Genomic DNA, 13,315 nt, shown 5'->3' on the forward strand with positions numbered 1-13,315 from the left:
ATGAAACCGGACAATAAAAGGGTCTATTCTATACAAAGAATGTAAGGAATAAGTTGCCAGGTGACTAAAAGATGGATTCAAGAGGTGACTGCCAGACAAGGCAGCCACAAAGTATTCAATGATTAATGTACAGCCAAGGACATCCTGCCAATAGAAATTAGACTGCGTCAGTGTTCAGCAACTCTCAAAAATGTATGTGCATATTTAGGATGATTTATTTTTAAATAAGTGTCCTCAAGCAAGTGAATCTAGCAATATTAGTTTAATCTCAACTGCAAAATTCCACTGTACCACCAAAAGAATCAACAATCATGATGTTACACATGACAGGGATTTATTACTAAGTGCACAGCTGGTAATAAATGCTGTTCTAAATAAGAAAAAGGAAGAGGCTATTATTTTTTTTAAACCCAAAAGATCGGAAATACGTGTTAGTTGGCTTGCAGTATTATCAATACTGAGTGAAATGCAGAATCACTGGATCGGATAAAACAGAAGGAATGGAATGAAGAAGGAATCCACCATCGACTGCTATTTTTATGATTTGCTGAACAAACATTTCCAGATTTCGGATTCCCTGATGGCTTGGTGAAACATAGAGGCTTTTCCAATTCTGCATTACATAATGTCTTTCCATTCTAGTTCCATTACTTTCAACCCATTCCAGCGAAATAAATTTCAGATCTTCCAGGTTGGTGCCTGCAGATACATTTTCTCCATTGAAAACATAGTAAAATTTGGAACTGAGGATTTTCAGTAAGGCACAGGATGTGGAAAATACCTGAACGCTAACAATTTTTACAGTGGAGGACCCAACGTTATGTAACTTCGAGTTATGAATGATGTTAAGCATTACATTTTTTTTAATTTCAGTAACTGGCGGCTTGACCATCTGCAGAGCCTCCAGCAGAGGTTGGATCTGGAAAAAATCAGCCTCTCTGTTCAGAAGGTCCAGCTCTTGGAAATTAACTGGAAGGTCCAAGTGCGATGTTCGAAGAAAATTCAGGATGTAACGAAACATTTTTCCATCTCTGTCTATGAAGTAGTTTCCTCGCTGATCCACGCTGGTGGTCATTATTCCGGTAAACATTAAGCCAAGCATTGATTCTGGATAGCGAGTTAAAGTCTTTTGGGAAGTGGTGTATAACGTTCCCCCTACATTCAGCGTTATTGGTTCTGACATGCTGAAATCCATAACTTAAAATCTGTAAGCAAAATAAAGAGTATGATGTGGAATCCTGAAGAAAAAGTATATCTTGTTAAAAATGATCTGCCTTTGTTGCTAGGTCCTAGAGTGTTCCAATAGTCTTGAATCATGTATAGAGAACTTGTAAGGATTCGCCTTTTTCAAAATGATTGTTAGCTGCTTTTAATACCAGTATCAAACACTCCCTATTATAATATGGCATAATTAACTGCAGATTAATTATGCAGTGCTCATATATGTCCTCAAAAGTGGTCAGCTACAGTTGCACACTCAATGAAATCAGCGTGCCTTTCTGTTTCCCTTTTAGGCATTTAAGAGAGACTGCCATTTAACGTCAAATTCGGAACAATTTTGTGCTGTGGGCCCTTCTTGCTAGGAATTGGTTTGAGAATTACTGAGCTTCATGACATCATCACTCATCGCCCACCTCAGCTACACTTGCAGCATTATTTTCTAGACAGCGATTCGGAGCAGAAGCCCAATAATGTTCCTCTACCTAACCCGGGAGCACAAGAATCCAAGTGTAGTACCCGTGCTACTTTTGCAACTGAGATCAGTTAACTTAGTGTGAAACAGGGACTTCCTGATCTGTATGTCTTAACCACTCAAATGGATAAACTCAAGTGAACTACTACTGGGAGATCTAAACCTAAAAGAAAATTGATTCCACAGAGTAGCCATTTCCCCAGACAGTGTGTTTCTCTTCATACATCTAACGTAGAATACTCCATAGCTAACAAGTTGTCAACTTGAAAGTGTCAAACACCACAGTAAGAAGTCTTGGAAAAGTGAAGTATTGTTGCATCACGTAAGAAAATAAAGATAACGTTTTGAAGTTATACGTCCCAATTAACTTTGAATGTCAAAATAAGTTGTTATGAGCACCATGCTTTAGCAGATTGAATTCCAGGCCAACAAAAGGCCTAAAAAAAAGAAGAGTATGAACTGCAACGTCAAAAACCATGTACTTGGAGAATTCTTAAACTATTCCTTTTGTTGATCAATAAAAATTCCAGGATAATCTGCATTTAACATCTGCCCTTACCTTTCTTAAGAAAAAGCAAACACGGTCACACCCAAGATCACAAAAGCACGTCAAGGAAGTTTGGATCCACAGACCTATTAAAACTTTGTTTTCTCTTCCTTAAGTATTATTCTAATGTTTATTTCTTCTGACAACCACCTTATTGTAACAAGATCACCAAGCTAATTGGACTTAATTCGAAGTTTGATGGAAAATAATTTGAAACAGGAATGTGCTGCAGGTGCTCCTTACCTTCTGGAAAAGGCTGCTCAGCCCACAGCATTCTGGGATACGTGGTTTAATTATTCTGTCCCAGAATGCATTTCAGCTAGTTTCATTTGAAACCACACCTGTTGTACAGCAATTGCTGTCACATGCTTTTCTTATTCACAAGATATGGGCAGGGCTGTGATTGCCCCTTCTTGAACTGTTGTAGCTCGTGTGGTGGAGGCATTCCCACAGTGTTGTTTGGAGGGTGTTCAGGTATTTTGATCCAACGGCAATAAAGAATGTGATATGTTCCCACAGGGTGAGCTCATGGCTGTTCTGGGTGGAGAAGGTCATGGATTTGGAAGGTGCTGTCACCATAGAATCCCTACAGGGCAGGAGGCCATTCGATCCATTGAATCTGCACTGACCCTCTGAAACAGCACCCCACCTAGGCTCACTCCCCCACCCCATCACCTCACCTAACCTTTGGACGCTAATGGGCAATTTAGCATTGCCAATCCACCTAACCTGCAAATCTTTGGACTGTGGGAGGAAACCGGGGCACCCAGAGGAAACTGACGCTGACACGGGGAGAACGTGCAAACCACACAGTCATCCAAGGCCAGAATTGAATCCGGGTCCCTGGCGCTGTGAGGCAGCAGTGCTGCCCACTGTGCTACCACGCTGTCAAAGATGCCCTGGTGAGTTGCTGCAGTGCATCCTGCATACAGTACTCACTAAATGCTGATGGTGGGGGGTGTGAATGATTAACGTGATGTGCGGGGTGCCAATCAAGTGGGATGCTTTGTCCTATATGTTGAGCTTTGAGTGTGATTGGAGCAGTACTCATCAAGGCAAGTGAGAGTATTCCATCACACCCATGATCTGTTGATGGTGGACAAGTTTGAGAGCCAGGAGGTGAGTTTCCTGCAGTAGAATACCCAGCCTCTGTTGTGCATCTTTTAACTGTATTTTTCCTAAACTCCCTTAGCTACACTTGTTTTTCCTCACCCGCCTCCTACTCAATACCTATTTTCTTTCTTGTCTCCTGTAAAATGTTTTTGTACATGGTGGAAATTCAAGTTGTAATAATAGTGCAGCAGCTTTCAGATCTAATTTATCAATATTTATTCATTACCTTGGCACAAAACAATCCAAATTTAACTTAAAGTAGATAAAAAACAGAGGTTTGGAAATCTTTAATAGCAAACCAGATAATGATAGAAATATATAGCGAGTCAGCATAATTTCAACACTTTCTTTTTTTCATTTATAATACTGCTCTATACAGTACAATATATGACCGCTACCATCTCATTTTAAAAACCTTTCTTCATGGGATGTGGGTGTCACTGGCATTTGTTCTCAAGAAGGTCTTCTTGAACCACTGCAATCTATTTTTTGGATATTACAAGGATTTTATTTACAACAAAAAGTTATCTTTTGCACCCTGTATTGTTAGTATTTTATACAAAAATATTTCTATGTTCTACTTAGCTAGTTGATGAATTCAAGCATTTCCAACAATAGATAGCCAATTACATTATTTTGATTCAAGCTCTTCACCCGTACAGGCTATTTGTGTTTCAATTTTCCCTAAAGAAAATATTTATTTCATACTACCTGGGTCTTTTTTTCTATCTCTCCAGTTTTAACTAAAGTAGCACCATGTATTGTAGGAAAACATTTTTTTTGTAAAACTCAATTTTGGTAAGAATTGCACAAAACAAATCCAGAAACATTTTTTGATTCAAGCTATCAGTTGGTAGGTTCAGCAGTATTAAATTCAAGTTTGCATGGGAGTTAACAAAAGGCTAAAAATTACATTATCGCCATAACATGTTCACAAAGTGCATTCCATCTGTTATGTAGCTCATTGTCCAGGGAACAAGCCCTTAAATGGGCGCTTGCCAAAACCATTGTTTCAGTCGGGCAAAACCTATTGCCAATGAGGTCTGAGGCTAAGTGGTCACACATGGCAGATGGTAGCCAGTCAGAAAACACTTCAATACTACAACTTTCAATCCTGCCATGGTTGATGCTCATGTTCAATTTAACATCTTCCTCGTTCACATCATGGTGCAGAGAGAACAAGTGGCTGATAGTGAACTTGGGTGTTCTGCCATAGGTCCACTCCCAGCTTTTAAGCTCCTGAGTAAATTTGCCAATTCCTGGCAGCAACGAGTCGTCTCGAGGGTCGATGAGCACAATTTGGTCACGGAGGCTGTGGCGCCTTGTGTACTCCGCAGCAATGGCCTCCATCAGTACATCACAGGTGAGGGTGGGATCCTCTTCACAGAGGTTTTTCACTAGGGCAGGTGTGCTGGGGGTAGCGTTGGTTTGAAGACCTTGGTGTGGAGACTGGAGCACCGAGGAGAGCGTGGACCTGTCTGAGTTGCAAAGCAAGGTGCAGTGGTGGTAGGCCGAGGTCCTGCCAATTTTGGAGGCAGTGCCTGAGATCTTGAAGGCGCTGTTGAGCAGCAGGTCGTACCTGTCTGTGGCCATGACATCCAGGTGAGGTCGGATCCCCTTCAGGGCGGAGATGAGCAGCTCCAAGTTGCCACGCCTGTCGTAACGCTGCCTGGAGGTGAAGAAGGTCAGGTTGATGTTGCCAAGGTCGTGGTACACGGTGCCTCCCCCGCTCCTCCTGCGGCTCAGCTGGACCCCTCGCTCCCTCATGAGTTTCAGGTTGCATTCCCGCCAGGGGTTCTGGTGGCGACCGATGACCACGGCGGGGCCGTTCCTCCAGAGCAGGAGCGCCTGCCCGCCCCAGGTCTGCACGTACTCGTGAAGCCAGTCCTCCAGCGCCAGGTTCTGGTAGATGTCGGTGGACAGGGACTGTAGGAGCAGAGCGCCGCCGGCCCGGCACTCACCCAGAGCGGCCAGGGTGGTGTAGCGAGCACCCCACAATGCCCGGAGTCCCGCTTCCAGCAAGGGCATGGCGTTGCTGCAAAAGATAAACTAACAAATAAATAAAAATGAAGCCAGTAACAGCACGGAAGCGGCCGCCCCTGCAAACTAATCGTCAGGAGCGTTTACTCACCGCCTTTAAAATACTCCCGTCCTAAGCAAAGCGCCTTTCCCTTCGGCCCCAAGTCCTCCTGCACCGTCTGTCATTGCAATGGGAGAGGAACTTGTGCGGGACATCAGATTGGCTAGTTTCACTCCCTCGCCTTCTCTCGTTAGCGCCATCTACAAGGAGGTGCTGCTGGACAAAGTCCCTGCAGGGTTGATAGAGGGCTTGCACACTTCCAGACGATTCTGGGATGGCTCCCCTTCCATGACTGGAAGAGAAACATTGACATATTCCATAATGTACTGGGTTTTAAAGACAAGGGGAGCGAGGGGTGGTGCAATAGCGAGAAGGAGGGATAAGGCACCGTCAATGAGATAAAATGTCCATAGGATCCCTACAGTGCAGAAGGAAGCCATTCAGCCCATCGAGTCTGCACCGACCCTCTGAAAGAGCACCCTACCAGCGCCCACCCTATCCTTTATGGGCGACATGATAGCACAGTGGTTAGCACTGTTGCTTCACAGCTCCAGGGTCCCAGGTTTGATTCCCGCTTGGGTCACTGTCTGTGCGGAGTCTTCACATTCTCCCCATGCCTGCGAGAGTTTCCTCCAGGTACTCCGGTTTCCTCCCACAAGTCCTGAAAGAAGTGCGTGTTAGGTGAATTATAGCATAGGATTTACAGTGCAGAAGGAGGCCATTCGGCCCATCGAGTCTGCACCGGCTCTTGGAAAGAGCACCCTACCCAAGGTCAACACCTTCACCCTATCCCCATAACCCAGTAACCCCACCCAACACTAAGGGCAATTTTGGTCACTAAGGGCAATTTATCATGGCCAATCCACCTAACCTGCACATCTTTGGACTGTGGGAGGAAACCGGAGCACCCGGAGGAAACCCACGCACACACGGGGAGGATGTGCAGACTCCGCACAGACAGTGGCCCAAGCCGGAATCGAACCTGGGACCCTGGAGCTGTGAAGTAATTGTGCTATCCACAATGCTACCGTGCTGCCCTTGAACATTCTGAATTCTGCCTGTGTACCCGAACAGGTGCCGGAGTGTGGCGGCTAGAGGATTTTCAAAGTAACTTCATTGCATTGTTAACGTAAGCTTACTTGTGACAATAATAAATATTATTATCCCCGTAACCCGAACTAACATTTTTTGGACAACAAGGGGCAATTTAGCGTGGCCAATCAACCTAACCTGCACATCTTTGGACTGTGGGAGGAAACCGGAGCACCCGGAGGAAACCCACGCAGACACGGGGAGAAAGTGCAAACTCCACACAGACAGTTACCGGAGGTTAGAATTGAACATGGGTCACTGGCACTGTGAGACAGCAGTGCTAACCACTGTATATGTGCTCCTGTGATACTTCCTGCATTGCAACAGTGACTAGGCTTCAAAAACACATTTTGCTTGGAAGTACTTTGGGAGGTCTTGGGGTTAAAAAAAAAGGCATATCAGTGAATTTATTTTTCAACGGTAGTGATTTTTTGTTACGGTCCCAGTTCGTGCTGCAACTGGATGGGAAGATCCCAGAATGGATCCAACAGCTCCTTAGACTGTGACTTTTTACTTTTTTTAAAACGTGGAGTCACATGGCTGCTCATTAGTTTTAACAACAGGAAAAACACATTTATTAAACATAAAACGTTGATGTGCCCATCTCTGAGCAAAGCCTGCAGAACACAGAGTCCTTCACTAATTGACTAACCAACCTTGCTCATTGATGGATTGAGAGGGAGATGTTGTTCATTGCACTTACCTTCTGATAACTTTGCAGGCCAACACCATATGGCATCCTAGATTTTGCTCAGAAACGCATTCACCACACAGACTGCAGGAATTCAAGGTGGACGCCTTCCATCACCTTCTGAAGGGCAATCAAGGATGTACATTAAATGGTGACTCTGCCAGAAATGCGCAGATCTCAAGAAGGAAAAGAAATGCCTCAGAAATATCTGCCAGGGGTCAGCACGGTGGCGCAGTGGTTAGCACAAACTGCCTCACGGCGCCGAGACGCCAGGTTCGATCCCAGCTCTAGGTCACTGTGTGGAGTTTGCACATTCTCCCCGTGTTTGCGTGGGTTTTGCCCCCACAACCCAAAGATGTGCTGGTTAGGTGGATTGGCCACGCTAAATTGCCCCTTAATTGGAAAAAATGAATTGGGTACTCTAAATTTTTTATTTTTTTAAAAATCTGCCAGATCAGCCAATATGTAATGTACTACTGAATCTATCAGGCCACTGATACGAAGTTTAAAAGGACAAATAACTTTATTATCTACTCCAAGGAAGCAAAGGGAGAGGGCCCATCACTTATGTTAGATGGCAAGAATCCCCAGGTCTTAGCATTTATTGACAACACTCACCCAGTCGCTTCTATTAATTCACAGACATTCATGGATTGTAATGGATCCCACTCAGTAAATCTCCAAAATGGTGTAACCATAATCATCCAAGCATCCAAGCTGATGCCAGATATTCAAATGTTGACTATACAGCCCCATCTCAGTGTCTAAAATTAGAATGGATGCCATATGCTTTATAATTGTACAGTTCACCGAAGCTCTGATTCACAGCAGAGAGAGAAAACTCGGGGAAAGGAGCTGCAAATGAGTGGTAACAGAGACACCTGTTCCAATCTTGAGATAGCCAATTATCCAAACCCACTTTACCCAAAAGGTCATTGCCCACTTTATTTAAAAACCTCTACCCAACACACCATCAAACCTTACGGAGAATTCCCACATCTCTTCAGCCACAATCACTGCACCATCATTGCAACATAAAGTGCAATGCACCTCGAAGGAATATTTGCCATAATGTGTTTTTTTGTTTTATTGGGTAATGGGATCTTCTTTGTCTGGTATTTATCCTTGCCAAATCTGATATTCGGGGTGTGTGTCCTGTTACCTAATTCTGATACTCTTTGAAGGTTCTTCCCTCCTGGGATAAAGTGAATGATGCCTCGTTTGGGTTTCTGGAATTGCTCGCATTATTTATGCTGCTGCTGTGGTTGCCTGGGCCAGTTTACCATCCAGCACAGGAAGTGTCATTTGAGTGGGCCACCTGAGCAACAACTTACTAATATCTCAGCTCTTTGTGCCACAAATCTGATGCTGAGTATAGCCTCAGCATATTCAAGAACATAAGAAATAGAAGTAGGAACAGACCATATGGCGCTTCTAACCTGCTCCGCCATTCAGCAAGATTGTGGCTAATCTTTTACCTCAACACCATTTCTAATTCTCCATATCCCGTGATTTCCTGAATGCCTAAAAATCTGTCTGTCTCAGCCTTAAATATTCAACTGGGATAGAAAATTCTGAAGATTCACAACCGTTTGAATGAAGAAATGTTTTCTCTTCTCAGTCCTAACTGATTGGTCCCTTATTCAGAGACTATGATGCTGTGTTTTTTTTTGTTGCTTTTTTAAATTTAGAGAAGCCAATTATTTTTCTTTTCCAATTAAGGAGCAATTTAGCATAGCCAATCCACCTGACCAGCACATCTTTGGGTTGTGGGGGTGAAACCCACGCAAACATGGGGAGAATGTGCAAACTCCACACGGACAGTAACCCAGGGCCGGAATTCGAACCAGGGACCTCAGTGCCGCAGTCCCAGTGCTAACCACTGTGCCACATGCTGCCATGACTCTGTGTTCATGATTCCCCAATCAGTTAAAACAACCTCTCAATATCTACTCCATAAAGTCCCTTCAGAAATCTTGATTTTCCTCAATGGGATCGTCTCTCATTTTTCTGAACTTCAGAGAGTAGAGGCCCAATTCTCACAACCTCCCATAAAGGACAAGGCTCTCACCCCAGGACCAGGAGTGGGGGCACAAACTGTAGAGCTGCTGGGAGGTCAAGGGAACTTTGACTCAAGGCTCCATTCAGAAGACATTCCAACATGGAGAATCTTAAAAGGATGGAATTACGATGAATGGAGCCCAAGTTTACATTACAAATATTTAATAATAATCTTTATTAGTGTCACAAGTAGGGTTACATTAACAATGCAATGAAGTTACTGTGAAAATCCCCTAATCTCCACACTGCGGCACCTTTTCGGGTACACTGAGGGAGAATTCAGAATGTCCAATTCACCTAACAAGGACATCTTTCGTGACTTGTGGGACTTACTGACTGTCCAACAAATGAAGAAGTTACCAAAAATATTTCATTTTTGTAGCTTTAACTTTAACAGAGAACAGAACCAACACAAATTAAACATAAATTAACAGGCGAAGGTAAATTCCACTTTAAAGCGTCAACACAACAAAGGTACGTCTTACACAATCACAAGCACCCGCATCAGTCACCGCATATGTGTTCCCCTATATAGCCACGCAGTTCCACAATATGCTGCTCTTTATTAAAGCAGGGTGTCAGGAGTCCTATCTGACAACAACCACCATCTCTGGGTCATTTGGAACAATTATCATCAACAAGGCAAATTTTTACAAACTCTCTTTCCCTCGGGCCATGACAATCCTGATGGTGTAGCTTTCCAGAATTCCATTACCAACCAATAATATTCCAGTTCACAGTTTGGCCGTTTCTGGGAAAATACTCAGCTCTCCGAGCTATTCACACAACTTTCCAGATTTTAGATCTGATTAGTCACCTTGCAGATTGTCTCCAGGATCTCCTGTCCATTTTTCTGCCAAACAAACAAACTAACCCCTAGACAAATTGTATGTAGAACTAGGATACACCATTTATAAATAAGGGGTCTCCCATTTACAACAGAGGTGAGGAAAAATGTCTTTTTTCAGTAGATCTTTGGAATTTTTCATAGGGATCAACGCAGGTTGGATAATTTAATATCTTCAAGGCTGATTCAGACAGATTTTTGATTGACAAAGGAGTTAGGCATTATGGAGGACAGACTGGATCGCATAGTCAGGGCCACAATCTGATCAGTCATAATCATAGAATCATAGAATTTACAGTGCAGAAGGAGGCCATTTGGCCCATCGAATCTGCACCGGCCCTTGGAAAGAGCACCCCACCCGAGCCCACACCGCCACCCTATCTGTGGACTCTAAGGGCAATTTATCATGGTCAATCCACCTAACCTGCACATCTTTGGACTGTGGGAGGAAACCGGAGCACCCGGAGGAAACCCACGCAGACATGGAGAGAACATGCAGACTCTGCAGACAGTGACCCAAGCCTGGAATCGGACCTGGGATAATCTTATCGAATTGTGGAGCAAGCTAGCTGGGCCAAGTGTCCTACTCCTGCCCCTATTTCTTTTTAAAAAAATATCTTTTTATTGGCATTTCCCATATTTATAAACAGTTGTATATATACACATCACATTTTTTTCGCCCGCGCTAATTTCCTTTATTATACAGAGAGGTTTAGTTTGTCCTTCATTTAACTGTCCCTATGTGCATTTCGTTGCCCTCTGGATTGGTCTATGGTTCCTCCACCTTCCCGGTTGGTCCCCCCCCCCCCCCCCCCCTAACTTTGGCTGTGCTTTTCTTTTATTTTCCCGACAGTGGAAAAAAAAGGGGGTGGGCATCTCTCGTGGTTTCCCCACCTTCCTTTAGCGAGATAGTCTGCAGCTGTGTGTGGTGCTGCCGATCGCCAGCCGAGCAGGATACTCCAGCGTGCGATTAGGGAAGCAAAAGTTGGCCCCTTACCCACGTGTAATTCTGACTGCTTCAACACCCTGACGATTGCCACTATTGGACATGGCTTCACCCTCACCCCCCACAGCCCTGGACATTGCCTCGGAGGAGGCTGTCCAGAACCCAGCAAGCTTGGGGCAAGCCCAAAACATGTGGGTGTGGTTGGCCAGGCCCCTCTGGCACCATTCACATTTGTCCTCCACCTCCGGGAAGAACCTGCTCATTCGGGTTCTGGTCAGGTGCGCTCTGTGCACCACGTTGAGCTGCATTAGGCTTAGCCTTGCGCAGGAGGAGGTGGAGTTCACCCTGCTTCAGTGTTTTGCTCCAGAGTCCCCATCCTACCTCTGTCCCCAGTTCATCCTCCCATTGTCCTGCCCCTATTTCTTACAGAGAGTGTGTTCCAGTGCAGATAGTTTTGGAAGTGCTGAGCATCCCAGAGTGGACACTTTTCAGTCAAAGCTGATCCAGTAGATGCAGGTAATGGACTCCTTCTTATCAGCTCCTATATTGTATGGAGATCTTTTCATGCAGGGACTCAATATGTAGACACTTCTCAATAAACAACTACATTTAGGTAGTTTTTTCATCTCACTTTACCCTTAATTCATCATTTAAAACCTGGAAGTGAGATTTTCAGCCTCCTTCAGGATCCTCTAGTAATGGGGAGGCACTGGTGTAGTGGTATTGTCACTGGATTAGTAATCCAGCAACCTCACGATAATGCTCTGGGCACCCAGGTTCAAATCCTGCTATGGCAGATGGTGAAATTTGAATTCGGTAAACATCTGGAATTAAAAGTCTAATGATGACCATGAAACTGTATTTTTTTTTAATCATAAAAACCCATCTGGTTTACTAATGTCCTTTTAGGGAAGGAAATCTGCCATCCTTACCTGGTCTGACTTACCTGTGACTCCAGACCCCACAGCAATGTGGTTGACTCTTAAATGCCCTCTGAAAAGGCCTATCAAACCACTCAGTTCAAGGGCAATTAATGTCGGGCAATAAATGCTGGTCCAGCCAGCAACGCCCACATCTCATGTGACAATAAAAAAAAAAGCGTCCTGATGTTTTCTAAAAATCGTAATGTTAAATGTAAAGGTTAGCACTGCTGCCTCACAGTGCCAGGTTCAAAGGTTTGATTCCAGCCTCAGGTGACTGTGTGGAGTCTGCACATTCTGCCCGTGTCTTTGTGCGTTTCCTTTGGTTTCTCCAGTTTCCTCCTCCAGTCCAAAGATGTGCAGGTTGGGTGGACTGCTATGCTAAATTGTCCAAAAGGATAGGTGGGGTTATTAGGTTATGGGGATCGGGCAGGGGCATGGGCCTAGGTAGGGTGCTCTTTCTGAGAGGGTTCATGCTGACTTGATGGGCCCAAATGGCCTCCTTCTGCACTGTAATGATTCTATATGCTTTATTAAATACTCTCTCCATCCTGCCACCTTCCATGATCTATGAACATATACACCCAGGTTCCTCTGCTCCTGCACCCCTTTAGAACTGTACACCTTATTTTATATTATCTCCCCATGTTCTTCCTGCTGAAATGCATCAGCTCACATTTCTCTGAATTGAACATCATCTGCCATCTGTCTGCCACTCGACCAACGTTTGAAGTTCTGCACTGTTCCCCTCACAGTTTACAATGTTCCAAGTTTTGTATCATCACAAGCTTTTAAACTGTTCGCTGTCCAACAAGATCCAGATGAAACATGGAAAATAGGAGCAGGAGGAGGCCATTCGGCCCTTCGATCCTGCTCCACCATTCATTATCATGGCTGATCATCCAACTCAATAGCCTAATCCCACTTTCCCTCCATATCCTTTCATTCCCTTCACCCTAAATGCCAAATCTAACTGCTTCTTACAATGTTTTGGCCTAAACTGTTTCCTGTGGCAACAAATTTCACAGGCTCACCACTCTCTGAGTGAAGAAATTTCTCCTCATCTCTGTGCTAAATGGGTTATTCCATATCTGCAGACTGTGACCCCTGATTCTGGACACACCCACCATCAGGAACATCCTTCCTGCATCTACCCTGTTTAGCCCTGTTAGAATTATACAGGTTTCTATGGGATCCCTCCTCATTCTTTTGAACTCCAGCAAAATCAATCCTCACCGATTCAATCTCTCCTCATACGTCATAGATCATTGATGCATGTCAGGAAAAGGAAGCATCTCAGTACTTCTCCCAGGAGATCCAGGTGG

The 13,315-nt window shown here is 44.3% G+C and overlaps 2 protein-coding genes across 4 annotated transcripts; both read right to left on the reverse strand.

The window, feature by feature from the left end:
* Window positions 1-247: 247 nt before the first annotated feature.
* LOC140392014 (BTB/POZ domain-containing protein KCTD21-like) lies at window positions 248-5,609 on the reverse strand. 3 transcript variants are annotated; one of them, XM_072477159.1, is made up of 2 exons: window positions 5,485-5,609; window positions 248-1,205 (listed from the first exon to the last, which is right to left on the reverse strand). In XM_072477159.1, exon 2 carries the CDS (start codon window positions 1,193-1,195, stop codon window positions 452-454), a length of 744 nt encoding a protein of 247 aa, XP_072333260.1. In that variant the 5' UTR covers window positions 1,196-1,205; window positions 5,485-5,609; the 3' UTR covers window positions 248-451. The 3 variants fall into 3 exon arrangements, with proteins under 3 accessions (XP_072333260.1, XP_072333261.1, XP_072333262.1); XM_072477160.1 differs by lacking the exon at window positions 5,485-5,609 and adding an exon at window positions 2,484-2,526; XM_072477161.1 differs by lacking the exon at window positions 5,485-5,609 and adding an exon at window positions 2,253-2,466.
* LOC140392013 (lipoyl amidotransferase LIPT1, mitochondrial-like) lies at window positions 3,555-5,584 on the reverse strand. The gene is made up of 2 exons (XM_072477158.1): window positions 5,485-5,584; window positions 3,555-5,388 (listed from the first exon to the last, which is right to left on the reverse strand). The coding sequence occupies exon 2, from the start codon at window positions 5,379-5,381 to the stop codon at window positions 4,263-4,265; it is 1,119 nt and encodes a 372-aa protein (XP_072333259.1). The 5' UTR covers window positions 5,382-5,388; window positions 5,485-5,584; the 3' UTR covers window positions 3,555-4,262.
* Window positions 5,610-13,315: the final 7,706 nt, after the last annotated feature.

The sequence above is a fragment of the Scyliorhinus torazame genome, chromosome 15 (genome assembly GCF_047496885.1).
Source record: "Scyliorhinus torazame isolate Kashiwa2021f chromosome 15, sScyTor2.1, whole genome shotgun sequence".
In the NCBI taxonomy this organism is placed as follows: Eukaryota; Metazoa; Chordata; class Chondrichthyes; order Carcharhiniformes; family Scyliorhinidae; genus Scyliorhinus; species Scyliorhinus torazame.